Below are 27486 nucleotides of genomic sequence, written 5' to 3'. Positions count from 1 at the left end.
GGCGCCCAACGTGGGGCGACATCAACGGTACCGGTCCAAAGCCCGACGATCGTGAGGAACTTCGTGTGAAATCTCCGAGGGAAGGTGCACCCCGCTTCATCGATCCTGTTGTCGAAACAAGTGGCCCGAAGACTTTTCCCGCGAAGATCCCCGCCTCCTGACGGCTGCGACGGACTGATGCCCTGACTGTCGACCTGTTTTGGCGCCTGGCGTAGACCTTGGTACAGCGAGACGATTGACGGGCCTTCCTGGTGACCCCATTGTTCTTTGAGTTAAGTATTTGTGGGTCGCTCCCAGAATCTTTAGTTGTTGTTGGTGCTTAGTTGTTGCATGGTTCCATTGCATTTGTGGTTCTTCGTACTTTGTTTTTAGTTGTTCTATTTGACGACTGCAGTCGCCAAAAACCGAGGGTTTTTTGCATTTTTGCGGGGACATTGTAATCCAATAACCCTTGACGTTTGTGAAACTCGGTTAGTGTGCACGATGCCTGGCCGTAGTACTTTGTTTAGCTGCTTTAGAGGTTGTGGTGCGGATTCCCGATTGGAGGACTCATGTCCGATACCTCCAGTTGGAACTCCAATCTATGAATTATATAGTCGCCATGGTGTGGGTCCTATTACATTTAATGATTGTTGGGTCCGCTACACTAAAGATGACGGTGTCCTTCGTTGGCCACCTCATGATCGTTTTGAGACCCCAATTTTGGATAATTTTGAAGCTAAATTGTTTCAAAAGAAAGCAAGGCCGGCCATGTTCGATTCCTTTCGGTTATGGCGTAAAGAAGCCAAGCAGAAAGAAATCAAACAGCTTAAACGTAATAAGAGGGAAGGTATCGTTACAACGATGAGAAATGCAGAGCAGTTTCAGCGAGACAAAGAAGAGAAGGAAAAGGACATTTTTGATAGATTACAACGTATGGCAGTGGATAAATGTTATCTCGCTCTACCGACGGGTACTGATAAGAAGGGAGAGGAAGCAGTAGAGGATCCTTTGTTGTCCTATCTACTGAAGTTGCCACCTCCATATGCGCAGGATACCACAGCCCCTGTGGTTCCCCCTGTTCCTCAACCTGTTGTTCCGGCAGCTGTCAATCAGCCTGTCGCTGTTCCTGTCCTTGCGAATCCTCCGGTCCCTATTCCTCTACCTGCTGCTGTTCCTACTGCTCCACTGTCTATACCTTCTCAAGCTGTTGTTCCCGCTACTTCTGCTCTTGTGGCTACTCCTACTGCTCCTACTGCTCCCGTATTTAGCTCTCATGTTGTTGCTCCTGCACTTTTCTCCTCTTCTCCGTCTGTTCGAAGATGCATTCCTAATGCTGTTGCTAATCTTTACTCTCCTTTTGGACCGCTTCTTGGGTCTGATGATTCTGATGTTCCCCAACGACGAAGTCAGCTTCCTGGCGGTAGGGAACGTGATACATTAATCAAAATGGCGCGTAATTGGATTAGGTATCCCCTTAAAAATCCCCCGCGCATAATTGTTGAGACTTTCTCTCAATTCAATGAGCCAACACAGAGATTCGTGTTTGATGAAATGTGCAAATTCTTACGTGAAGCGATATCAAATGATGAGGTAAATGAAGTACCGGTAGACATAACTTCAGCTTCAGTTTTCGAGTGGTATACTTGTGGGTAGCAATGTTCGACGTGCTATCGAGCATCTCCTATCTTTTCGTCCCACTGTGATACCCCGAGCATTGTTTAAAGACGAAACTGAGGAGGGGATGGCAACGCCTGGTCAGTATCCCATGCGTGAAGTTCCACCAGTGTGGATGCCAGGTGATGCTGCTGCTAATCCTGCTATTCTGCCACATTTCCAGAGAGTGTGGATACACCTTCCATGGAAGCGATCGGAAGTTTTGCAAGTGAAGCAATCTTTGCCAGACCCTCGCAAAAATCCTGCGGGGTACTATAAAGAGTTGTCCCAATTAGTGGATGCTACGATTATGAACCTTGCCGACATCGATATGTTGTTCGGCAATGTCGTACCGCAACCGGTTTGGGCGAAAATACGTCATGAAGATCATGCAGCTGAGTTCGGTGGTGATTGGGCAGCACTTACAGCGGCTGACGGTTTGCAGGTTAGTGGGGCTAAGCCTGAGCAGTTAATTACGGCTTTGCCTCAGAGAATTATTACATTAATGAAGACACTTATGCCAGCAATGAAAGTTAACTGGGATAAACTGTCTGCCTGTAAGCAAAAGAAGGACGAGAATGTCTCCGATTTCTTTACGAGATTTGAGGAGGCATCCATCGATCACAGTGGTCAAGATATGAGCACTGAGGGAGGTCTGAGGTTGTTTGTGGATAAATTCGTATCGAATTTGTTGCCTGAACTTGGCAACAAATTGAAAAATTCAGAGAGTTTGTGGGCCGTTTCTACCTCTGCTCAGATATTGGCTATGGCTCAATACTATGAAAATAGAGCGAAGGAGGAAAATGATCGTGCGGATAAAAAGACGAAAGATCTCAAGACAAAGGTTCTGTTACAGCAAGCGTATCCTCCGCGCTCAAATCAAAATGATTCTCAACAGCGGAATAGATCACAATCGCAATCCGCTAGGTCGCAATCGCGGAATGATTTTTCTTCGCAGAGATCTATGCTTGGATACAATCAATGCGCCTACTGTAGAGGCGAGGGTCATTTGAAATTTGATTGTCCGGTTTTACGCAATCGAAATAATGGTGGTTCATCTAGAGGAGGTCGTAGTGGTCCTCAACAGGCTTCGCGAGGTAGAGGTCGTGGTGTTACTCAGAATCAAAATGAGCGTTCTAACAATTCCTCGGATTCCAATAATTGTTTTGACCAGCGTGGTTCATCGTCAGGTAGATCCGCACAGTACCATGTAGACGATTTTTACATCGAGCAGGGTACTGATGACGGTAATTACTAGGACAGCCACAGACAAAGAGAGGGAGTAGTATCAGTTCCGTTTGATTAGAGAGGGCCTTACGTCGCAGTTGCCACATCGGGCGTAGTTGAGCCTTTTCTGTTGGACACTGGTGCAGCGAAAAGTTCCATCATGCACTCCAAACTCCCTGGCGCACCTTTGTCTGGCTTAACAAATGTTTCCGTTGGATTCTCTGGCGCCCCTGTTAGCAATCCGGTCTCTCGCCCTTTGCCCATTACAATTGGGCCTCGTGAGCTGAAAGCTCCTTTGATTTTGACTACTGGTTGTGGTGAGAATCTTTTAGGCCTGGATTTGCTGAAATGTTTGTATGCAACTTTGTATTGTTCTCCTGCGGGAGTGGAGCTTACGTTGGGTCAGAGAGTGATCTCTCCCATGTACTTGTCATCTGATAAGCTCCCACCGGAATGGAGTTCTCTTCCTGCATCTTTATGGGCAACAGGTCCCAATGACGTGGGCCTGCTTGACATCTCTCCTTATGTTGTTCAATTGAAATCGAATGTGCGATTGCCACGTATTCCCCAGTATCGTATCTCACTTGATGGTGAGCGAGCGTTGTTAGCGATCATCTATGATTTGATCGAGAAAGATGTTATCGAGGAGACTCGGGGAAACGTGTGTAATAGTCCTGTGTTACCTATCTTGAAACGCACTGATCCATCTAAGCCTCCTGTTTATCGTTTTGTCATTGATTTACGGGAGGTGAACAAAATTGTGATTCCTCAGTTCCCTGTGGTTCCTGACATTACGGCTTTACTGACTCTGATTCCAGCATCTGCTTCTTGGTTCTCAGTCATCGATCTGAAGAATGCTTTCTTTATCATTCCGATTGCTGAGGAAAGCAGGGACCTATTCGGTTTCTCTTTAGGTGGTCGCAGTTTTAGGTTTAAACGCGCTCCTCAGGGCTACTGTGAGAGTCCATCGATCTACAGCCAAGCCCTGAAGAGTCAACTTGACGCGTTTGTGTTACCGGCTGGTGCGGCCTTGATCCAATATGTTGATGACTTATTGGTGGCTGCGGACACTCAAGAGATCTGCAAGACTGCTACGGTGTCTTTGTTACAGCATCTCTGTGACTTACATCACAAGGTGTCACCTTCTAAACTGCAATATTGTTGCCAAGAAGTAACCTATCTAGGTCACTTATTGTCAAAGGAGGGAAGAAGGTTGACCCCAGAGAGAATTGCAGCGATCGCTCGAATGACTGTGCCAACAACTCAGAGAGATGTGCGTGCCTTTTTAGGTATCACGTCATACTGCAGGCAATGGATTCCCAATTGTTCATTGCTAGCGAAACCATTGGTAGCCCTCACGTGCAAGGATGTTCCAACTCCTTTGCCACGGACGGACGAGTGTCAGAAAAGTTTTTCTGAATTGCGTGATGCGTTGTGTTCGGCTCCTGTGTTAGGTACTCCTGACTACAGCAAGCCGTTTACACTATACGTTCATGAGAGAGAGGGTTGTGCGTTGAGTGTTTTGACGCAGCCATTTGGTGGTAAGCAGCGACATTGTGCATATTTTTCTTCGACTTTGGACCCAGTAGCTAGAGCTTTGCCGAGTTGTCTAAGAGCGACAGCGGCTGCTGCGGTGTCCATACGACAATCTGCAGGATTGGTAATGGATAATATGCTTACGGTGATGGTTCCGCATGCAGTTGACACTCTCTTAAATCGTACGAAAACTCAGCACTTGACGAGCGCAAGGTTGTCCGGTTACGAGTTGACGCTTTTGACAAGTCACATTCAAATAAAGCGCTGCAATGTCCTAAATCCGGCGACGTTGTTGCCAACCAATATGGAATGAGACGAGGTACCACCACATGATTGTTATTTGCGAACTGAGGAAGAAACGAAGGGTCGTGTTGACCTAAAAAACACTCCATTGGCAGACCCCGATGGTACTTTTTATGTGGATGGTTCGTGTTTTAAGTTGCCGAATGGTGATGTAACGACTGCGTATGCTGTAGTAACGTTGAGTACGGTTGTGGAAACTACGAGATTGAATCAGAATTCTGCCCAAGCGGCAGAATTAATTGCATTGACGAGAGCGTGTGTTTTGTCGAAAGGAAAGCAGGTGAATGTGTTTACCGACAGCCAATATGCTTTTGGCGTCGCACATAGTTTTGGTCGATTGTGACGAGAGAGAGGCTTTATGACATCGCATGGCACAAAGATCCAACACGGACAGCTCGTGAACGATCTTTTAGACGCGCTTACATTGCCTAAGCAGGTGGCGATTATTAAATGCAGTGCGCACCGTAAGGTGACGGATGATGTTGGTCGTGGCAATGCGTTTGCGGATGAGATTGCTAAAGAGACTGCTAGAAACCTTGCAACCAGAATGTATGTGACGAGTTCGGTAAGGTGGCCTGCAGAAACTGGTATGTGTGAGGATACTGTTGAAAGTGTGAAAGCGATTCAGAATGAGGCCACCGAAACTGAAAATACCAAGTGGAAGGAGAGCACAGGAAAGTTGGATGCGAATGGATGTTGGATTGATTTGTCGGAGAATCGGAGGTGGATGTTGCCGGATGCATATGTGCTAGCTGTTGTGACTATGGCGCATGGCTTGTCACATATTAGCGCGAAAGGTATCTGCAAGTTGTTGTCCCCTGTATGGAAGAATGATGGTATCGTCAAGTGTGCTGAGAGATTGGTCAAGAATTGCATGGTATGTATGATGTACAATCCTGGCAAGGGCACTCCTACACCCCCTGGCCACTTTGCTCCTCCTACATGTCCCTTTGAAGTAATCCAACTGGACTTCATCCATATAGAGCGATGTAATAACCTGAAGTACGTTTTAGTTGTGGTTTGCGCATTCTCCCGATGGATCGAAGCTTACCCTCTCAAAGACAATACTGCCCTGTCCACAGCGAAAGTCCTACTGAAGGAATACTTTCCTCGGTATGGAATGCCACGGATTGTATGGTCTGGTAACGGAAGTGAGTTTGTGGGGAGTGTGATGAAGAGTGTGTGTAAGGGCCTTAGAATTACACAAAAATTCCACAGTGCCAATCATCCCCAGTCAGCAGGTTTGGTTGAAGGGTACAATGGTACTCTAAAGTTGAAACTCGCAAAGATTCAGGCTACGACTGGTTTGTCATGGCCTGATGCTCTGCCTCTTGCCCTTTTGTCGACTAGGGCGACTGTACACTCTCGAGTAGGGCTTAGCCCATATGAGATTGTGTTCGGCCGTCTTGCAAATATTTGGGGGGTTCCTAGACCCAGGTTTTTCGAAAGTCTTGAATACCCAATGTTAATTGATTATCTTCATGACCTGACTGCTAAACTGAGGTTAATTCATCAACAGGTCTTCGAAGCACTGCCGGCACAAACGGAGGGTCCTGGCCACCGGCTCCAACCGGGAGACTGGGTGGTGACCAGAAATTTTGGCCGGAAGCGAAACCTAGAGCCGAGGTTTGTGGGACCCTTCCAGGTGCTACTCGCCACGAGAACTGCAGTTCGTTTGGAGGGCCGCAAGCATTGGGTGCACGCCACCCACACCAAAAAGGTACCAATACCTTTACCAACGGACTCGTGGGTGAGGACTGGCATCGCCGCATCAGAAACAGAAGTTCCGGTGAACTTTGTGCCGTTCAGTGATGCTCAGCCTGTAGGAGACATTTCAGTGCAATCAGATAACTTTGTTGAACCTTTGTCATTGGAGAACTCAAGACTTGAACTATCGTCTGACCGACAGGACTCCGTTCCGCAACCTGAACAATTATTTGAAGAGCAGACTCGTCCTCGAAGAAGCAGATATTTTCTTCGTTCCCATGCCAAAGACTAATAAATCTTTTTTGCCTTTTTCTCTTTTTGAAAATTCACGTTACCGCTCATTATCATCTTGAACATTTTTGAACAATTATGGTTTCTGTTTACATTCTGAGTTCTTTTCCACGTGTGTGTTTTTCCGCAGCTAGGAGATTTTGTATTATATTGTTTGATTAAAAGAACCTTACATCCGGGTTGACCGTAGGCCGTGCGGGTACTTCCTTCTGTTTAGCTGGGTCCTGACACTAGGTCGGAGGCCATCGATTCCTAGGAACTCCTGGGGATTGATAATCGCTACTCAGAACGAAGTGCGTCAAGAACGTTGCGGACGGTATTTAGAGGATGGAATTCTCAAAGTTGTCGGAAGTGGAGAAGACTCTTGCGCACAGATCGGTACTGCATAGGGTTGTACGTACCAAATGCTTTCTGTGTCAGGTGTTCCTGCTGTTTCTAACTGTTTCCATGTTGTTGGTGGGTGGAGTATACTATGGAATACAATCGTCATTGCCTTTTGTTTCACCTACTTCTTCCTCTGAACCCAAACCTACTCCCACTGTTTCTCCTCATTCCTTTCATCTTTTACCTCAACACGAGCAGGTTAGACGTGCGGAATTCATGAACAACTCCTTTGTCCAGCTAATTCATCAACATCAGTTGGGGATGAATACTACCAACTGTTGGTTGTGTGGTTTAATGCCACATACCACGGATAGGGGAATTCCGTACTTGGTCTTTCCTTACAGTTCCCAGGGTTCAGCTCGAGCATTCCAAACAATGTTTTCTAGCGCACTAGATTCCTACCCCCATCGAGAGCCACGCACTGCAGATCATGGTCCTGGCCCGTACCACAAGCCTTTGGCAAGAGCGATTGCCGATTTAGATAGGGATATCTTTGACGCATCGCTTTTCCCAGAGGAAGAGGTGCGAGCATACAGAGATCTGAGTGAGGCTGAGTATAGCACGTTAGTGGGTGATCGGCAGCTTAAAAGCTCGTCTCCGATCTGGATCGTACCCCATCTCGGTAATTTCTGTCTGAAAGGTCTTGGCCGAAGCCCGCGAGCTCAGCTTGGAAGGAGTGCCTGTACTGAAACATATGTTTTACCGACGGCCTCTTCCCCTGTTCTTTTGACTGCGAAGGGTACATACTTTGTTTGTTACGACCGCGCATATACATGGTTGCCTCGTGACTTCTCAGGCACCTGTTATATTGCGAATCTGTTGCTGCCGACTTTTACTGTTGGGTCGGATTATCACAAGACCAGAGTTGTGAGAGGCGTGATTAGCGAAGAGGACAATGCCGGTCAAGAGGCAGGAGACTTCTTTAAGGGTCTCTTGCCGTTTTGGGGAGCTATGATCAATAGTAGGAACCTGAGACAGTTGACTCGAGTGGTGGAATCGACCGCTAATATCACTGCAAGTGCCCTTGGTAACATCACAGCAGAGCTTCAGGCGGACAGGCTTATGACGTTACAAAACCGTATGGTTTTAGACGTTGTCCTTGCAGATAGAGGTGGAGTATGTAAGGTGATCCATTCGAGTTGCTGCATTTTCATTCTTGATAACGCTCCAACTGTCTACCAAGCTATCTCTAAGTTGCATAAGATCTCCGAGTCCATACACGTGGACGTAGGTGATTGGACGCTACTAGGGTGGTTTTGGGGCCTGATGTCGACGTGGGGTTGGAAAATTCTGATGATCATTGGGGTTGTTGTAGCATTTCTATTCACGTGTTGTCTTTGTGTGCAGTGTGGTCCTGCCTTATGTGGCCTTTGTGCCACAACGTGTATAAGACGGCCACCTGTTACCAAGGAAGCGCTGATGGATAGAATAATGTTGCAGCTACATCTGGATGGTCTGATGAATATCGAGATCGATTCCGATATCGACTAGTGCTTGCCTACATGAGGGCAAAAGGAGCGTCTGAGGTTCCGTGACAATTGTCAGTGGTGTTTTCGACTCGTTCGAATATGGACGAGTTTGGTATCTATGAACCGCAAATGACAAGTTTAGTGGGTGTACGCATTTTCGCTATGCTAACATAAACTGTTCGTCTGTTTCGTGGGTTTCTTCATTTGAACCCACAGGTTCCATTTTAGATACGGCATCCATTTTGTTTCTTGCCCTCAAGTAGCCAGCGAACGGACACTGTCCGCTTCGTGACCCTGGGACTCCCAAACTCTTGCGGAGGACACGTGTTCCTTTGATGATGTCTTTATGACGAGGGGGATGATACTGCAAAGGCAGATGGCCTCGCTCGAGGCTCATCTTGCCGTGCCGGTCTATTGTCTCAGCCGTGCATTCATTAGGCACGTCTCCTTTGATCCTGAAATCGTGTTTCCGATATCACCCCCTTACACTCTTTACAATCTGTTGATTATCTTTGTTTTCCTCTGCACTTGTTTCTGACTCTTCCTTAACTCGTTTACAGCCGGAATGGAATGCACTAATGGTGAGAAGATGTACTTTTACAGTTGGGAACTGGCGATGTTACTGTAATTATGTTCCGGACCCTGAGTACATGAAAGCGACCCCCTATGAAATTTACTGTGGGAACTAAGTTGTAACCATTTGTTTGCCATGTTGTTCTATGACGAAAAACTGTATAAAAGGAGCGATCCACAGATGCAATTTGAAGCAGTCTCCTAGAACCTACATGCGATGTACTTCTTGTGACTTCTGTGTTCCCTGCAGTAAATAAACCTTGATCTTTGACGTCGAAGGAAGTGTCCCGTGTCTCTGTCATTTGTACGCCGGAACAGGTAACCCACGAAGGTTTCAGGTGTTGTCCCCTGGCACCGCTGGGTCTTAGAAAAACCCAGTCCTTCAGACTGAGTGGGTGCAGCCTTTAAGTGATTTCCCCTGATGTTCGGGATGTACAGCTTGGGTTTGGGGTCCTAGATCACCTTCAGATTCATCAGGGCACATGCCACAAATGGTTTGGAGACATGGCCTGACCATAAACATCAGAGGCATATCTCGTGGGGGTCTGTTACAGATATGTGCTTGTGGCAGTCCCTACAATACTTAAAGACTGTGCTCTTAGGGGTGCCTCTTACCTTACACGGTCAAAACATTTTGCCAGAATAGCTCATCATCTGACAGGGAAAAACAAAGCAGCTGGCCCGGTATAGGCATACGAAGGTGCGGAAAGAAAAGAGTTGATGTCAGGATGCATTGGTGGCGCTTATGTATGGCTTTGGTTGCTACTTCTGTGGCGAAGCAGAGTTGACATAGTGTCGCACAATGTCACCTACAGGCACGCAAGGGCTAAGCTAAAGCATCTTCTGGATACAGTCTGCTGCTTGGAGATAATCACATGGAGAGGACTCAGAAGTCAGAGGTAGCTACCCAAATTCTTTTTTATAAGCTGTAATAAATACAAAATCAAACCAGTAGCCTTGGCCTTCAATTAAGAAAAACTACACCACAATAAAGTGTAATCTACTGGATTCACTGGAAATCAGGCAATTCAGTATTTTTCACAAGGTTTCTAGATCTCGGGTATGGCTAAATGTGGCACATAAATTAAAATCCTACCAGGAATGTGTACTCTGCAAAGGCAGTGACCATCTGCCAATGTTCAGAAGGCTTACTCCTGAGAGAAGATAATTTGCTGTGCAGAGCCCAAAATCATGGAACACTCCCCCATCTACACAGGGGAACAACAATACTAAGTGTCCTTCAGGATTCTACTGAAAAATCAGAACTGTCCAGCAGCCATATGACTGATATCAGACATCCATAGAAAGAGCAAAGAAGAACATCACATCAGGATACCTGCTGTGCAGTTGTACCACTACATCTAAAGAAGAATGCAATCCGACTGGGTGCACCTGCTACCTTTCAGACTCATTGACTGTTATTGATGTTATTTGACTTTCAGGATTAGCCAGTGGATTACTAGACAACCAAGGCGTCTTGACAACAAGGTTGATGAGAAGGTAGCTAAGCCAGGAGATCTTCCAAAGCCCCTTGGAATTTTGTCAATTAAACATCCACTAATAAGACAAACAAACCTAAACCACTGCAGAAATGTCACAGACTAAGTATAGTGGAGTCTGGTACTCCATTACAGCAAACTAGAAATACTGCTCTTCGGAAAGCTTTCCCTGGTGGTAAACACAAAAGCAGATATGGGATGCATTGCTGGCAATCAATCAGGTGGTTGAATCCGTAGTCTCAACATTGTGATTATTCTTAACTGCATCAGACTCCAGAAAATGAACCCATGAAAGGAAAAATCTGCAGAACTCTTTCAGGTGACAGGGTCTACAAATAGGACACACACTCTAATACTAGGAATTGCAAAGGGTGTTAGAAAATTACGGCTCCTTTCATAAACCTTTGTGCTGAAGACAGGAGATTCTTTTACTTAATTCAGAAGCCAAGAAGCTTGTAAAACACTTTAGGTTTAAGCTCATATCTTGCATCCTCTTGAGTTTGTGGTGAAAAGGGTCAACCACAATAACAAAGATGATTGTTGGTGGTCGCTCCCCTAGCACTCACCGTTTAGAGCACATGATGAGGAAGTAATTTTGAGGGGGGTTTTGCCAGCATTAGCTTAGGGACCAAGAAGTACTGCAGGATGGGGAGGACCACAAATATGAAAGGGTTAACAAACTAATGTAAGTTTTATTAGGCAAAACACAGACTACCTGGTGAGAGCATTTAGCCAGAGCCTGATAGACCTTCTAGGGAGACCTGGCAGGAACAGATGGTTCAAGTAACTTACTTTAAATGCTGTTTTTTAAAGATATCCATAATGCCAGGGAGTCAAAGATTTTCTTAAATAATTTGCAGAAAAGAGACACAGAATGAAAGGGCACAACTTACTAATTAGTAATGAAACGTCGAAAAGAATTGTATACAAAATTACAAAAGCAAAGGAAAACAAACAATGATGCTCTAAAAGAAAACAAAGACAAGAGGCCTAAGCAATTATATGGGATAAAAAAGAAAGAATCTCAAATCCAGTTATAAATGACTGAGCTTGCAGTCTGCAAAAGACACATGAATGCATTGGCTCAGGGACTTTCGAAATCCTGAAGTCATATACATAGATCCTGGTAATTTCACATTCACACTTAAGGTGCCAAAGTACAGGGATAGACTGTAAAAAAATGGTATTTCCTAACGAAATACATGATTGATAGGCACTCCTTGAGTGCTATTGCATCTAAGTAATTAAGGAAAAATAATTTTAAATCGAAGAGGCACATTTAAGACTGTACACAATAAAACACAATATTAGGCAGACTATGGACGAAAACATAACTGTTCATGCCTTTATATAGCAATTGTGCATATAAATTCTCTCTACACTGTATTTTCACCAAAATTAATACCAGTACCATTTTAAGAGGACAAGCAACAGTCAGTCTGGAGAGGAAGTCGAATACGTTTTCAAACTGGTGTGAAGTTTTCTTTGAAATGTCAGATGGGTTTATAATAAATGTATCCAATGGTAAAATACTGATTTTTTTCATATGTAGAACAAGGGGTCATCTTTGTAGAATATCAGATTGAGTTATGCAGGACTGAGTTTGTAGCACAGTAAGACAAACAAACGTTAACTGAGCTCATGAAAATCATTTTCCTTTGAGGCCACGGGATGGTTGTACCAGTTATAATATATTTAACATATTGCACCAATGTACGCAGTGTACCAATTTACAAATGTTAACATACAGGCAGTGACCAAGAGATGGTAATTGCAATTTGTATCCATAGAACAGATATGAAACTGACAGCTGTCAGTAAGCGGTAAAAGCTTAAGGGAAACACTAGGCTAAGGGTCTAGCCCAGCCACCAATGCAGATAATACGTTGCATTCTTAAGCAGCAGCATACACAAGGGAAGGCAACGTGAAAAAAGCTCAGCGCTTCTAAAAGGTTGGAAACAACTGGGATCTGTAGATGGCAGGGTCAGGGGGGTGCCTTACCTCTTACTTGAGAGGTCCCAGGGTGCCTCTTTTCTTTACCCTTCCCAGAATGATAAAGTTTTTTTTTCCACCCCTCTTTCTGTGAGAGGTACTCTGCAGAGGAGAAATATTTTGATGTGAACGTGTGCATTTTTTCCTTTGTATGGCAGGAGGGGTATGGAGCAGATTCACAAGACACCTATTGCAGAGGAGATCTCTGCGAATACAGATGCTTCTACTACTATCACTATTAGGCTAACAACTGAAAAAGTGCACTTACCTGACAAAATCAAATAACGTTGCAATCATGCATTTCTAATCAGTTACTTAAGGTGTCCTCAATACATTATACTCAACTAAACTAATAAACTTCTTTAACATTAGTGGCTGTCAGAAGTCTTAAGAACACGATTTCCAATCCCTCACAAGCAGAGCACAAATCTAATTTTATTTTAATTAGAATCAGAGGCATATCGGTAGCGCTACAAAACACATATGATTCAGTTGATCGCCAGTAACTGAGGGTGACCAAAAATGTAAAAACTTAGGAAACAGTGAAGGATAAGCCATTGACCCTACAGTAGCAGATCTCAAATAGCTCAGTGTGAATCTATTCCCAAGATGATCTACTAGTTTGCTGATACCACAATCCAAGTTCTCTTCTAACAAATATAATCAACATGTGCGGGACAAACATTCAGGGTATAAATGCTTAGAGCAAAAAAAGAATCCTACTCTAACAGATGAGGACTCGATATCGAAACAGACGTGGCAACTTCGGTCTCCTTTTTTAAGGCTTGGACATAAGGTTTTTTGGGTCTGTGGCAAGACCATTTACTTGTACATGGTACTCATTACTTTTCAATGTGGTATTATCAGTTTATGACATTTTTTAATAATGTTTATTTAGTGATTGATTTACTCAACAAATTACTTACCTTCAGTAATGCATTATCTGGTAGAGACAATATCTAGCTGCAGATTCCTTACCTTTGAATTTACCAGACGTCAGACTGGATCCAGAAATGTTTTGCATGGGCAGTACCCCTGCGCGCCGTTGCATGGCTCCGTCTGGCTCCACGTTATGTCGCTGGTGTCTCTGGCATCGGTTGTGATGTCGCACTCATCTATATAGGCAGCACCAAGGTACGCAGTGTCAGTTCCTTTTCACTTTTTCCACACCAGAACTGAAGAGCCATGAAGTGTACTGACTACTGTGAGTCACAACTAGGGCACTGTAAAAGGGAACAACCCTAGCCCTATAAATGAGTCCGCAGAGCAGGGAGGCATGGGTAGGTCTGTAAGGATTCTGCAGCTAGATATTGTCTCTACCAGAAAATGCATTACCAAAGGTAAGTAACTTGTTCATCTGACAGAGACTTCTAGCTGAAGATTCCTTACCTTTGAATAGATACCCAAGCCATACTTCCTGGTGGTGCTCTGCGGATAGATTTTCTAGGCTAAAACGTCCTGCAGGACCAAATGGGCGAAATGCTCGTCCCTACGGACTTTTTTTTTTTCTTTCAAGTTCAAAATAACTTTATTTCGATTCATAACAAATCATAAAAAGCACACAGACATAAATACATAATCAGGGCATACAATTGCATTGAATAGATGTCACTATTAAAATTGAACAATTAAAATATTTACAGGTTTTAAAAGGTACAACAGTTTTTCAATGATTCCATAAGTTATCGCCAATGATGTTATGTTGTCTGTTTCCGGTACGTTTTTTAAGGCGAAAAGCAGCTACCAAGAAATTTGCGACACTATACATTATTAGTGGTGAGTCTAGCTTTTTTAAGTAAAGTAGAGCTTGTTTAGCTTGGACAAACCCCTTGTTTTTAAGCAACGGAACAATATATTTTTTCCTAGGCAAGGCGTAAATACTGCAAAAAAACATAAAATGTATAGTGTCCTGCAAAGAATAACAATCACATTTGCAGACGGGTAAATCCTCGGGCTTAGCCCACACCTTGGAGTCATTTAACAGGAGATGAATCTGGTTAAGTCTTAGTTTAGTTAGTAACCAGCGGTGTAGCGGAATTGACACGACCGTTAAATAAGGTTCAATGGCCATTGTGGACTTAGAAATATAGTGCTCCCTCACAGTGGGTTTCCCAAGCTCGCGGCTCTCTCGCTCTATCTCTCTCAATTTAATAAAAGTCACTTTAAACCATTCCAGGTCATCTTTAACAATACCTTCAGGTTTGCAGAATAAATCAGGGCGGCCCAGGGAGCTTAGGGTATTTTTAATGTATGCAAGCCACAGGATATTTTTCATATTGTCCAAGCGTAAGCAGTCCCTCATGATTGTATGGTTCAGGGTTAAGTTAGAATTCAGCCACGTTCTTAACCACATCAAAATTGGGGACTGTTTGATAATGTCACTTATATACCCCTGGCCTAATTCCGTATGAATGGAGAAGGTAGCCGTGGATTGCGGCAAACCTAAAAGCATACGTAAAAATCTGTTTTCTTCTACCTGGATCGCTTCTGCATTGTTAGTGTAACCCCAAATGGAAGCCCCGTACCTTGCTACTGCAATAGATTTCGCTCTATAAAGTGCTAGCATTGCTTCCGTGGGTTTGCCGCCCAGTCATTTCGCAAAACCGGCGATAGCAGCTGCAGATCTTTTCATGGCGTTAACTTTGACCGTTATTTGGGGTACCCAGGTGCCCTTGTCGTCGTAGACCATCCCCAAATAAGTAAAAGTTTTTACGCTAGAAATTGGGGTATTGGCACAAAAAAAGGACTTCAAGTTCTTGTACTTTCTCCCGCCTACTGACATAACGTGTGACTTGTCTGTGTTGATTTTTAAATCAAGGGAGGTCATAAAGGCGTCGAAGGCCGCCAATAGTCTTTGTAGCCCAAGGGGGGTGCGTGCCACAAGCACGGCGTCATCCGCGTAAAGGAGGACCGGGGTGGACAGTCCTCCAAAACGCGGGACGTCTAATGTTGCCAATTCCAATGTGGATTCAAGATAGTTTATATATAGTGTGAATAACATTGGGGCGAGGATGCACCCCTGTCGCACCCCTCTGGTGGACTTGTGACATCCTGATAGAAGCTTCTAGGTCCCGGTGTGCCTCAGCCAGAAAGTAAACCAAAGAATGGTCCATCCCCAGGTCCAAGAAGATTTCCCACAGCCTGGACCTATTCACAAGGTCGAAGGCTGTGGACAAATCCATGAACCCTAAGTAAATTGTTCCGCTGGATGCCACTGTGTATTTACCTAGGATCAGGTGTAGGTTGAGGCACTGATCCTCAGTCCCTCTTCCCTTTCGAAACCCATATTGGGCGTTAGATAGAATATTGTTGTTGGCAGCCCACTCATCAATCCTTGCCAGTATCACTTTCCCCAGGATTTTGAAGGAAGAGTCGATGAGTGAGATGGGGCGGTAACACCTCGGGTCTCCCCTTTGGCCTTTCTTGAAAATGGGTATGATGGTGGCGTGTGACCAGGAGACAGGCAAACTGTGATTGGTGGCGGCGTTAAAAACATTAGTCAAGATATTAGCCCAGAAGGAGGTGTTGGCCTTGTACATGTCAGCTGGGACGCCATCCGGGCCTGGCGCTTTTTTCCCTACGGTATTAATAATGGCCTTCTCTACTTCTTCCACGGTGAATGAGAGTGCTGACTTGGGGAAGTTATTTATGAGAAGAGTAGGTGTTTCACATACGTGATCGCTCCCATAGATGGTTTTGAAATGCGCTAACCAGTCCTCCTCACTAATATTAGCCTCCAAGTTGTCATTTGCCTCACCGGAAAAAAGAGGGTTATTTATGATGGCCCAGAAGCTAGCACTGTCTCTTAAAGTTGCCTTTTCCATTAGATTGGCCCAAGCATCCTTTTTAAGTGCATCTTTGCGTGCACGGATAGTGGTATTGTATTCTTTTCTTAATCTGACAACTTCCCCCCTGTCCCTTGGTGATTTTTTCAGTTCTTCCAGGAGGCAACTGTGTGTTTTTGAACAGGTTCTGTCAAACCAGCCCTTATGTGGTTGTGCGTTCTTTCTGGGTTTGACAGTTAGTTCTTCAGAGACTAAAGCACACATGGTGGCAAAGGCGATAATCACTTCCTCCCCCTGTTTTGAATTGTCTTGACAGATATCGATTTCTTTGCGGGCTTTATATGTTATATTATTAAAAAACTCTACAGGAACTACTTTAGACCACTTCACCCTTCTACCTTGGTCCGTGGACCGCACCGCCGGCGCTATCGTTTTATTAATTCCCTCCTTGAGTAAACCAACAGAGTTAGCAAGCTCAAGGATGACTGGGTTATGGTCACTAAACACAGCCACAACTGCGTTATAAAAGAAAACCATACTTAATAAACAAGGGGAAACAAAAATATAATCTATTATGGATTCAGAGTTTCTAGCGCTGTATGTCATAACGCGATCGCTGTTATCATTAAACCCAGGTTCATAAAGATCAACACTAGATAAAAGATTTTCTAAGGCATAACCTTTAGGGCTGTGTTCAAAGTGTTGGTAGTGGGCTGAAGTGGGACAATCAGTATCTTCAATATGACAGGAAAGCCCACAGAGATGAGTATTAAAATCTCCCATGATTATAGTGTGCGTAAAGGTAGTTTGGCGTTCTTTGTAATTGATCAGAAAAAGCTGTAAAGAGCAGAGATGCTCAGTAGAATCTCCGTCTAATACGGAATTATAAAAATTGGTAAAAATGAATTTGGAGCCATTAGCTAGACTAATTTCTAGACATAAGAAATTGGGCGAGCCGGTGGTTATTTGTTTGGCGGATCCCGCCAGATGAACAGTGATCAGGATCATAAGGCCCCCTTTGTCCCTGCCACTGAGTGATCTAGTAGCTGGGACAAAGTAGGATGTGTACCCAGGTACTCAGAAGTTGCTGTTACAGTCCCAGGTTTCTTGCAAGGCTATGATATCATATTGATTTAGAAGATTCAGCCATGCACTATCCTCCCTTTTTGATCGAAGGCCGGCTATATTCCAACTTATGATTTTAGGCCTTCTACTACATTTTCCTAAAAGGGGATTGTTCGCTATGGGTGGTGTGGGCAAAGGATCGTTATTAGCTGGGCGTCAATTATGCTCAGCCGCCCGGACTAGAGGCATGAATCTATTGTGCAAGGGTATGGGTCTGTTTGAGTACATTGGTGTGTGTGTGCCAAGATTGGAGTTAGTCGTCCTATTAATCGTAGTCCAGCTATAATCAGGTTCCTGGCGAGTGAAGGCGGGTTGAATAGGCAGGGTAAGTGTCCTATCGTGGCCCTTGCCTTGGGCGTGACCCTTGTTCGAATTTAAGTGGGGTTTAATAGTAGGATAGAAAAAGCCCAAGGGTACAGCACGGGGCCCAGCATCTAATCCCTCAAGGGGCGAAGCGTCCCATAAAAGTCTGCGAGCCTCCCCGGGATTATTGAAATTTATTATCACACAATCACCCTCTGCTGATTTAGTTGTTCGCCCTATCCAGCCCACCCGCCGGACAGAAAGAATCGCATCAGAAATGTCGTTATCTCCCGAACAAGTCGTGTTTGCCCAAGACTTGGCCCTGGCTAGCAGTTGAGACGATTGTTCATACTCTCCTGGCTTAAGTGGGGGAACATTTACCAGAATGGCTACAAAAGGCGCAGCCTCGGGGGGTAAATTAATTATGGGTTGACGTACAGGTTTGGGCGAGTTGGGTGACTTCTGTTTTCCTGGAGTCACAGGTTTAGAAGACCTATTAATCCCTCCTGTTGGTCTGGGGGCATCTGCCAGGGTGGTTGCTGGGCCAGAGGACAGGATGGCTACCGCACTCTTAGCTACTTAGGATTCTTCCCTAGGTCTTTTGCAACCACTGGTTGGTTGAGTACATAAAGGACCTGATCCCACCGGTGTATTCCCTTTGAAGTCAAAAGCGGCAGGTTCAGCAGATTTTAGGCATACATTCAGGCGCTCACATTTCCTTAAGATACCATCAACACACTGGTGTAAAACGTCAATGATGTCTGAAGCTATTTTTGTTAGTGTGGACTCTATCTTTTCAGTAATTGCTTTTTCCACCATGTCTCTAATAGCATTTTCCAGTGAGCCCACTGTGCCCTTTCCTCCCTTAGGTTTGTTCGTATTCTTTTTCTTGTACTGTCTTTTCGTTTGCTTTGTGCGTGTGACTCTGTTTACTCCGGCTGTACTAGGAAATTTGGGGGTCACCCCATTGGACTCAGCAGTGGCAAGGGTGGGGGGTATCGCTGTCTCCTTTGGCGGGGCAATAACAATTCTTGGTTCAAGAGGGATAGTTGTAATACCAATTTGCGGTTGACATATGCCCTCCTTGCTAGTCAGCGTTGGTTCTAATCCCAGTTTGCCTTCAGTTCTAGCAATTTCAGTAGTCAATTTCCCCACCTCCGAAGTAAGAAAGGAGAGAATGCTGTTAGATTTCCTGGGTGCCTTAACCTTAGGTGTCCCACCAACAGTAGGGGAGGGTAACTTTCTCTTACCCATTTTGATCTAGTATCCTGGGTCCTGGGCGTAAGGGGGGTGGCCCGTCCCGTCCCTCGTCGTCCCCGGACGGCCACAGAAGGCCCGGCGCCGCCCGCGCGCGTCCGCGACGCGGAGGAAACTGTCTCCTTTTGTGCGCCTCCTGGCGCTGTGTGCAGGAAGTGGGCGGTGTTGGAGCAAGGCAGGCTGGGAGTTGTGGTCCGCCCCGCTCCACGGCCGTGCGATGGTGCTGCTCGGCGGCGGGGGCGACCACAACGTCAGGAACCCAGCGGCGCTGTGAGAGCTTGAAGTTTAGAACAGCGTGCTGTGAAACTCTGTGACCCTTCCTGGAGCCGGTAATCCTTTAGCAATGTCCCCCGCTCCACTACGGGAGCTGTCTCCTTTTGTGCGCCTCCTAGCGCTGTGTGCAGGAAGTGGGCGGTGTTGGAGCAAGGCAGGCTGGGAGTTGTGGTCCGCCCCGCTCCGCGGCCGTGCGATGGTGCTGCTCGGCGGCGGGGGCGACCACAACGTCAGGAACCCAGCGGCGCTGTGAGAGCTTGAAGTTTAGAACAGCGTGCTGTGAAACGCTGCGACCCCTCCTGGAGCCGGTAATCCTTTAGCAATGTCCAGTAAGTAGTGTTTCAAAAATGTGTGCAATGTAGCCCACGTTGCCGCCTGGCAGATGTCCAGGACTGGCATTCCACGGGCCAATGCCATGGTTGCAGCCTTCCCCCTCGTAGAATTGGCGCGCCCCAGCTTGAAATGGTGAGTTTCTGCACTGCCCGACCATTTTACATTACCCACTAAGACTTGGTCGTCCTCCCGGAATTCTGTTGTGGAGTCAAAGTAGAATGACCATGCTCTTTTTGGGTTCAGACGATGGAGACGCTTCTCTTCCTTACAGGGATTTGGGTGAGCAATAAAGGAGGGCAAAAAGACTGATTGACCCAGATGGAATGGAGCCGCCACTTTTGGAAGAAATAAGGCACATCTGCAAAGCACCACCTTATCCCAGAATGTCATAAAGTAGGCAGGCTTGGATGACAAAGCCTGCAATTCACTCACCCTCCGGGCAGGTTTTATCGCTACTAGAAAGGCTGTCTCGATGTTAAGCAGCCACAAGGGACAATTGTGTAAAGGCTCAAAGTGAGCACACATGAGATATGCGAGAACTAGATTTAGATCCCACTGCAGCATGATAAAGGACATAGGTGGAAACATATGTATAAGCCCTTTTAAGAACCTATTTACAGTAGGGGATTTGAACTAGGAGGATTGGACTGGCAGTCACAAGAAAGCTGACAGAGCAGAAAAATAACCCTTAAGAGTACCTAAAGCAGAGGCCTGCTGGGCAAGGGTAAGAATAAAAATAAGAATATTAGACAAAGAAGCAGAACGAGGGTCAATAGACCTTCCTGGTCAATAATTTACAAAATGTTGCCATAGGCTGGTGTATACTGTCTTAGTAGAGAGCAGCCTGCCCACCAAGATTACATTAGATACTTCGGGAGGAAAGTCGAAAGCTATCTGTCACGGCTCAATCTTCAAGCAAGGAGGCAGAGAGTCAACAGGTGCGGGTGGAGGACACTGCTGCTACTGCGACAGAAGATTCTCCCGAAAAGGCAGACTGATTGGAGGATCGTGCCCATTCGAAGAAGCTCTATATACCAGACTCTAGGTGACCAGTCCGATGCCTCAAGAATGCCTTGGGCCCAGTTGTTCTTGATCTTCTGGAAAATTCTGGGCAGAAGTGGTATGAGAGGAAAGGCGTACATGAGGCTTGGGCTACATTCGCAACAAAAAGTGTTGACGAGCGATGGCTCCCTTGGAAATGCCAGCGCGCAAAACTGCAGACATTGCATTCTCTTTGGAGGCTAACCAAGGCTTTCACTACTAATGAACCACCTCAGAGTGGAGACACCATTCGTGATCCGCTAGGAATCAATGGCATAGTTTGTCAGCCCTGGCATTCATAGAGCCTGCCAGGTGTTGAACTACCATGTTCAAGACCTGCTGTTTCAGCCATATCCAGAGGGGTAGAGCCTCTAGATAAAGAGTCCAGGCCCCCACCCTGCCCTGGTTGTTACAGTACCACATGGCAGTCGTGTTGTCCATGAACACCTGCACCAACTCCCCCTTGGCAGAGGGAATAAATGCTTTCAATGCTAGCCGGATCGCCCGAAGCTCAAACAAGTATATGTGAAGCAGAGACTCCGCTGGAGGCCAGTGCCCCCTGAGCTCCACCACTCCCAGATGGCCACCCGATCCCAGGAGTAACGCATCAGTCACTACTGAAAGATCTGTTCTAGGAAGGGAGAGGGTTCTGCCTCTGACCCAATCGCGGTTCGTTAACCCCCGCTGCAGGTCTATTGCAGTTCTTTCGAGATCTGAACCCTGTCAGAGAGATTTCCCTTATGCTGCACCCACTGGAGCTTCAGGTCCTTCTGTAGAACCTGCATATGGCATAATTTAGCAACAGGATGTAGAAGGCCATGAGTCCGAGCAGCCTCAGAGTCATTCTCACCGAAATCCAGGATAAAGGCAGAAATATCGGTACCTTAACCTGAATATCCTGGTCTCGATGTTTGGGAGGATAAGCCCAAAACTGCAGTGTGTCCACAAAGTCTCTGATGAAAGGGAGTGTTTGAGAAGGAGTCAGGTGTGACTTCGGTACATTTATAGAGAATCCCAGCAAATGCAGGAGGTGAGAAGGCACCTTCAACAGCCAGTCGCCAAGGAAGGCTGATACCCCTAACCTGCGCAGATGAGCTTCGACCACCACCATCACCTTAGTGAACACCTGAGGGGCACTGGTAAGGCCAAAGGGTAGCATGGTTAAATGAAAGTGCTTGTGGACCTACCCTGAACGGCATATAACACCTGTGGGCCGGCAGGATGAGGATGTGAAAATATGCATCCTGCAAGTCCTGAGCTACCAGCCAGTCTCTTTGGTCTAGGGCAGACACAAGACCTGTGCCAACGTGAGCATCTTGAACTTCTCCTTTTTGAGGAAGAGATTGACAGTCTGAAGGTCCAGAAAAGGATGTAGATCTTTGATCTTTTTCAGTATCAGAAAGTAGCAGGAGTAACAACTACTGTCTACTTCTGCAATCAAAAGTATCTCTATAGCTCACTTAGCCAGGTGAGCTGAAACTTTCTCTCGGAGTAATAAGAAATGATCCTTCGCTAGCTGCTCTTGAATTGGCGGTAAAAGAGGAGGACAAGAAAAAAAGGGAAGGGAAAAGACATCCTGAATGATCTGCAAGACCCATTTGTCTGATGTTATGGACCTCCAGCAGAGGTGATGAATTCTCCTTACAACTGGAGTGACATGGTCCTGCAGAACCAAACTAGGAATGCTTGAAGGCTACTGCTGCTGGAGGCTGCCGCTGCCGGGGGCAAAGTGGCAGACGACTTCTGGCTATCATTCCCACAAGGTCCTAATGTACTGTGTACATGACCTCACACAACTTGGGGAGTCTGTGCAGGACGGAGACTGGGGTATGGCTTACGAGGTTGATAACCCCTTCAATTGCCATGAAAGGGGCAAAGAGTAGGTATAACCGAGAGGCCCAAGGATTTGGCCGTAGCACAAGATTCCTTGAAATGCTCCAAAGCCAATTCTGCCTTTTCACCAAAAAGATGAGTCCGGTGAAATGACATGTCCATGAGGTCATCCTAGACATCACCGAGAAGCCAGATGTTATCAACCAAGTGTGACACCAGAAGGCCACCTTCGACGTAACCGGTCTACGAAGCGAGTCAGTTGTATTTAAGCAGCACCAAATGGTGACATTTGCTTTATCTTTCACTGCCTGTGAGAATGCAGGAAAGTTGGATCTTTCTTGCATAGCTACCCTTACTTTTTGCTTGGTGTCAAAGTTTTGAGTGTAGTTTACAGGGATCCCAATTGCAGTGCTCTCTTCTCTAAATTCTCTGGTAAGTACGTTTTACACCCCATGATTGGCATACTGGGGACCATGCAAACTATGTTTGCAGAGCTGCCAGTGCAGCCTGCATGAAATGATGTTTGCATCTTTCACTTTGGATATAAAGTTTCCCTTATATCCTGGTCACTGCACTTCTCTTTACCTATAAGTCACCCCTAAGGTAGGCCCTTCAGTCCAAGGGAGGGAGCATGGTTCCAAGTATGTGGGTACCTCTGCACAAGCAGAGGTTCCCCTACAAGTCCCAGACTCCATTTTCTAGGCTTTGCAAGTGTGGGATAGCCACTATAAGCTATGTAGGGTACACTGGCAAGTTGAGATGTCCAACTACATAATGGCTGCCCCGAACCTGGTCATGTTTGCATCAAACATGTTGGAATCATGCAACTACACTGATTCCAGTGTTAGTTGCATACCACCAGGTACTGGGGGCTCCTTAGAGGACCCCCCCCCCCAATATCTATCTGTGTAGCCTTACAGGGTCTGCCTGCCAGCCCACACTCCTGCCGACCCTAGACAGTGTTCTGCCCCTCTGTTGTTGAGCTTAATTCAGGCAGGGGAAGCTGAACAAAGGATTTCCTGCGAAGGAGAGGTGAGACCACCTTTTCTTTAGGATTAGGTATGGTGGGGGCGCCTCCCAGCGCCACCAGACTGCATACCTTGCATACACCAGTTTAGCCCAGTTCAGGATCCCTTGTCTCCCGTTCTGGCACACAACTACACAAAGGACAGGGGAGCGTCCACCCCCTGTCCAGCTCTTCCCTAGGGAAGTGCCCAGAGCCCCTATAGGTGGTCACTTCATTCTGCCATCTTGAATCTTGGCGCCTGGGAGAATCTGACTGGCTAGGCCAACTGAGCATCGTCCCTGACCCCCCTCTGATAGGTGGGTCACCTTTGAAAAGGTCCTTCCCTATTTAGGGTTACTTAAGGGGTCCCCTGACAGTGGGTCCTTAGATTCATCCTGATAACAACTTCTAGATCTGACTGCCTGTCATCGGAAGACTGTCCAAAGACTGCTGTTGATGGACACTGAAACCCTGCTGTGCTTCAAGCCAGGACCTACTGCTCCAGAGGGTATATCTCTGTTGCATTTTCGTGCCTGTGCTTTTCAAGTTCAGCAACTCTGTGGCTGTGTATCCTTCGAGTCACCAAGGGCTCAACCTGCATCTCAGCAAGAAGGAATCTCCCTTGAAGTGAAGGTGTCACTTTCCTGCATGTGCAGGTGCCTCTACGCTGAAGACCAATGTGCTGATCCTGTTGTCTCACAGACATCGCCTGGCTCTGCAACACAGGTGGTGGTTTGTTGGTTCTCCAGAGGCCTGACAAGTCTTCCCTGCAACTTGGGCAACTATAATTAATCCCTCTTCAACCAACGTGAATCTCCCTGTGCACCTTGTCTGTTTGTCGATACCAAGGCTTGTTGACTCTCCTCACAAAAGATCTTCAGGCTCCAAGAACCCCCAGCCTCCAGCACTCCACAGTACAAAGAACTATGTACAGCCTGCATCTTCTGCATCGTGGGCTTTCATTTCCTGTGTGCTGCTGAGTCCTTCTTGCGACTCCCTGTGCCTGTTGCCAGAGGGTCCTCAGGAGGGCTCCATCGATTCCTGCTGGCTCTCCTGCATGCTGAGGGCCGGCCCTGACTTATCTGTGATGGGTTAATCACACAGACCTTGCCGATCTGCAACACAGCATGTTCTCCCGCAAACCATTGTTTGAATTTGCCAAGGCTTGTTGGTGGTCCTGTCAGCCACTGACCTTCCTGCACTCGTCGACCGCTGAGACAGCTCGCGCACAGCTCCTGTGCTCCTGCATCGTCCCCTGCACTCCTTCTTGGTCACCTGTGCTCCACAGCTGCTGCTTCCTCCTCACCATGCTGCAGCAAGAACCTCCACCCAGGGCTGGTATTGTGTTCCTGTGCCTCCTGGTCACCTCTGGATGGTTTGGACTCTGTGCCCTCTGCTTTCAGGTTCTTCTTCTGTGAATTCCTTGTCCTGATTCCACCAGCCTGATCCACGAGACACTGTAGCTGCTGATCTTCCACTAAAGTCCATTGGCATCTACAGGCATTTTTTACTCCAATACACCCCTATGCATCTGGGCTCACTGGTGTAGGTATCTTGGTTCCTGGGTTATCCAGGGGTGGGGTAGCTCTCCAACCTTCCTTGATCCAAGTGGTACTTTTGGAGTCCTAGAACTGTAAAATTGCAACCACGTTTTACCCTGTGTTATCCATGGACATTCGACCCGGTGTAACCACTCTACACCCGGGTGCCTGGGGCTTCCTAGCTACGCACCTTGGGTTGTTCTGTGTTTCCCCTGGGGTCCTCTAACCTTGGGTTCTATTGCCATTTTGGTACGTACCTCACATTCCACTATTTAGTATATTGTTCGGCCCCATGGTTGGGCCCTATGTGTTTTTCTATGCTCATTACGTCTTTCTGAATTATTACTGATGTGTAATTGATATCTATGGGCAGGAAATATACCAATGTTAGTGTCTAGAGTGTACTAATAAATACAAAGTATTTTTATACTCACATGGTGTAGTTCTTTCTTGTGTGAAACGCTTACTGACTACAGAGGCGGTATGCACCTGTTACAACGCATTTTTTACTCCGCACTACCACTACAACGCAGGCATTACAACGCATACCGTTACAACGCATTGCGCTGGGGGGCGCTCTAGGATAAGAGGTAAGTTTAATTTACTATCCAACACCTTCCCTAGGGTCCACGGGGACTGGAGTTAGAATAGTAAATTATACTTACCACTATCCAGCACCCCAAAGCGCTATGAGTTGTAGCGGTATGCGTTGTAAATACAGCGTTGTAATGGTATGCGGAGTAAAAGTATGCGTTGTAACGACATACATCCTACAGAGGCTCATGCATTTGCTTTACACCACTTCTCAATAAGTCATAGCTGCTCTCCACAGCCTCCTCCAGGACCTGTGGCTGCACTTGCTCAACCATTTCCCATGAAGTGTGCGAGAAACAGCCAAATAAGCATGACAGCAATGCAAGGCTGGTGAAAGACAACCTCTTCTTTCCAAGTGCATCCAGTCTCTTGGCTTTTCTATTCGGGGGAGCAGAAGGGAACGCGCCATGGGACGTTGAAGCCTGAACCACCAAGCTCTCAGCTGTGGGGTGCTGTTCCTGTGGTTTGAGTGGTCTGCCATTTATTGAAGTATTATCCTTCTACCTGTGTTTGGTACCCTTTTGTAACATGCACACATCACTTTTCTCTTGTAACACACTGTTTGCTACCTCTTACATTTTGTTTGCTTTAGATACTTGCACAAGTGCCACCATTGCCTACGTAACGTTTGTTCTTGTGTTTGAGTGTCTGCCATTTATTGCAGTATTATACATTTACTTGTACTTTGTACGCCTTTGTAACTTGCACACGTCACTTTTTTCCTCCTGTAATGCACCGTTTGCTACCTCTTGCATTTTGTTTGCTCACAATTTTCACTTTTACCTCATGTAACTTATAATTTGCTTTTGTAATTTGTTCACTTGTAATGTTCTCCTCATGTATCATTAACGTTCCTATTGTGAAGCGCTCTGACACCTTCCGGTAAAGTCCGCGCTATATAAAAATGCATAAAATAAATAAATAAATAAAACTTGGATCACCCAACGCAGGGCGATGGCAGCGTGCTATTGTCCTGTTCACAGGAACCCCTGTACTAGACTTAGACCACATGCCTAGAAGGACATCTGGCTTCATTAGAGGACAAAAGGGGTTCGGACGACGAAGACCAGGTTGAAGCACTTCGGTCAAGAGATTAGTCTTGACCTGCACCGAGGCAAACTATAGGTCCAGGACCTCAGCTGCCCACCTCACCACCATGGCATAAGATGCCCCCTTCTCCATAGCCACATGTGCCAGGTCCACTGTCCTCTCCTAGCTAGTCATACCAGTCCAATTGCTCACAAGGAGCTTTCAGCTGGTGTTCCAGAGACCCCTCCTTTCTTCTCCACTGCCTGAAACCTCTTAAAAATGAACAGGCAACTATGTATAATATCTGGGCTCCATTGGTGCTGAAGTTGACGTCGACCGATGTTGTTCCGAGTCGTCAGTTATTAGAATAAGGCTGGCACTGGAGGCATCAACTTCAGGCTGGGGAAATCAAGTTGGCACCACTGGCACCGACCCGGATACGGAATTGGATCCATGAGATTCCACCGGTGCCCAGGTCGGAGCCTCTCCCGACCCCATGGGCCAGAAGGTGCACTAGAGGTTTTGGTCTGCTCAAAAATGCGACGCATGACCTCGTAGTACTATGTCCCTTGAGCAGGGGTCGCTCCGAATCCCAGAAAAGTGGGAAGCGGAGCAGTCAAACCTAGCACAATTCCACAGAACCATGCCTAGAGTGTCAATGCTCTTTACCTGTCTTTTCGCCAGAAGAAGTAAAGTCAAAGTCCATTAGGACTTCTTCTAATGCCTCTTACCAGAGTGGTGTCCCGAGGT

The 27486-nt window shown here is 46.3% G+C and overlaps 1 protein-coding gene across 16 annotated transcripts in view; it reads right to left on the bottom strand.

The window, feature by feature from the left end:
• Positions 1-27486, bottom strand: part of PPIP5K2 (diphosphoinositol pentakisphosphate kinase 2) — a 1400407-nt gene that overhangs the window by 257463 nt on the left and 1115458 nt on the right. For 6 of the 16 annotated variants that reach the window (XM_086960985.1, XM_086960978.1, XM_086960984.1 and 3 more), the window contains one exon: positions 12626-12718. The exons of the other annotated variants lie outside the window; for them this stretch is intronic. In XM_086960985.1, the coding sequence (XP_086817111.1) occupies positions 12626-12718 (93 nt within the window). The remainder of the gene's footprint in view (positions 1-12625; positions 12719-27486) is intronic. 16 annotated transcript variants of the gene reach the window in all.

The sequence above is a fragment of the Lissotriton vulgaris genome, chromosome 3_1, assembly GCF_964263255.1.
Source record: "Lissotriton vulgaris chromosome 3_1, aLisVul1.2, whole genome shotgun sequence".
NCBI classification, from domain to species: Eukaryota; Metazoa; Chordata; class Amphibia; order Caudata; family Salamandridae; genus Lissotriton; species Lissotriton vulgaris.
This window is presented reverse-complemented; position numbering and strand designations above follow the sequence as displayed.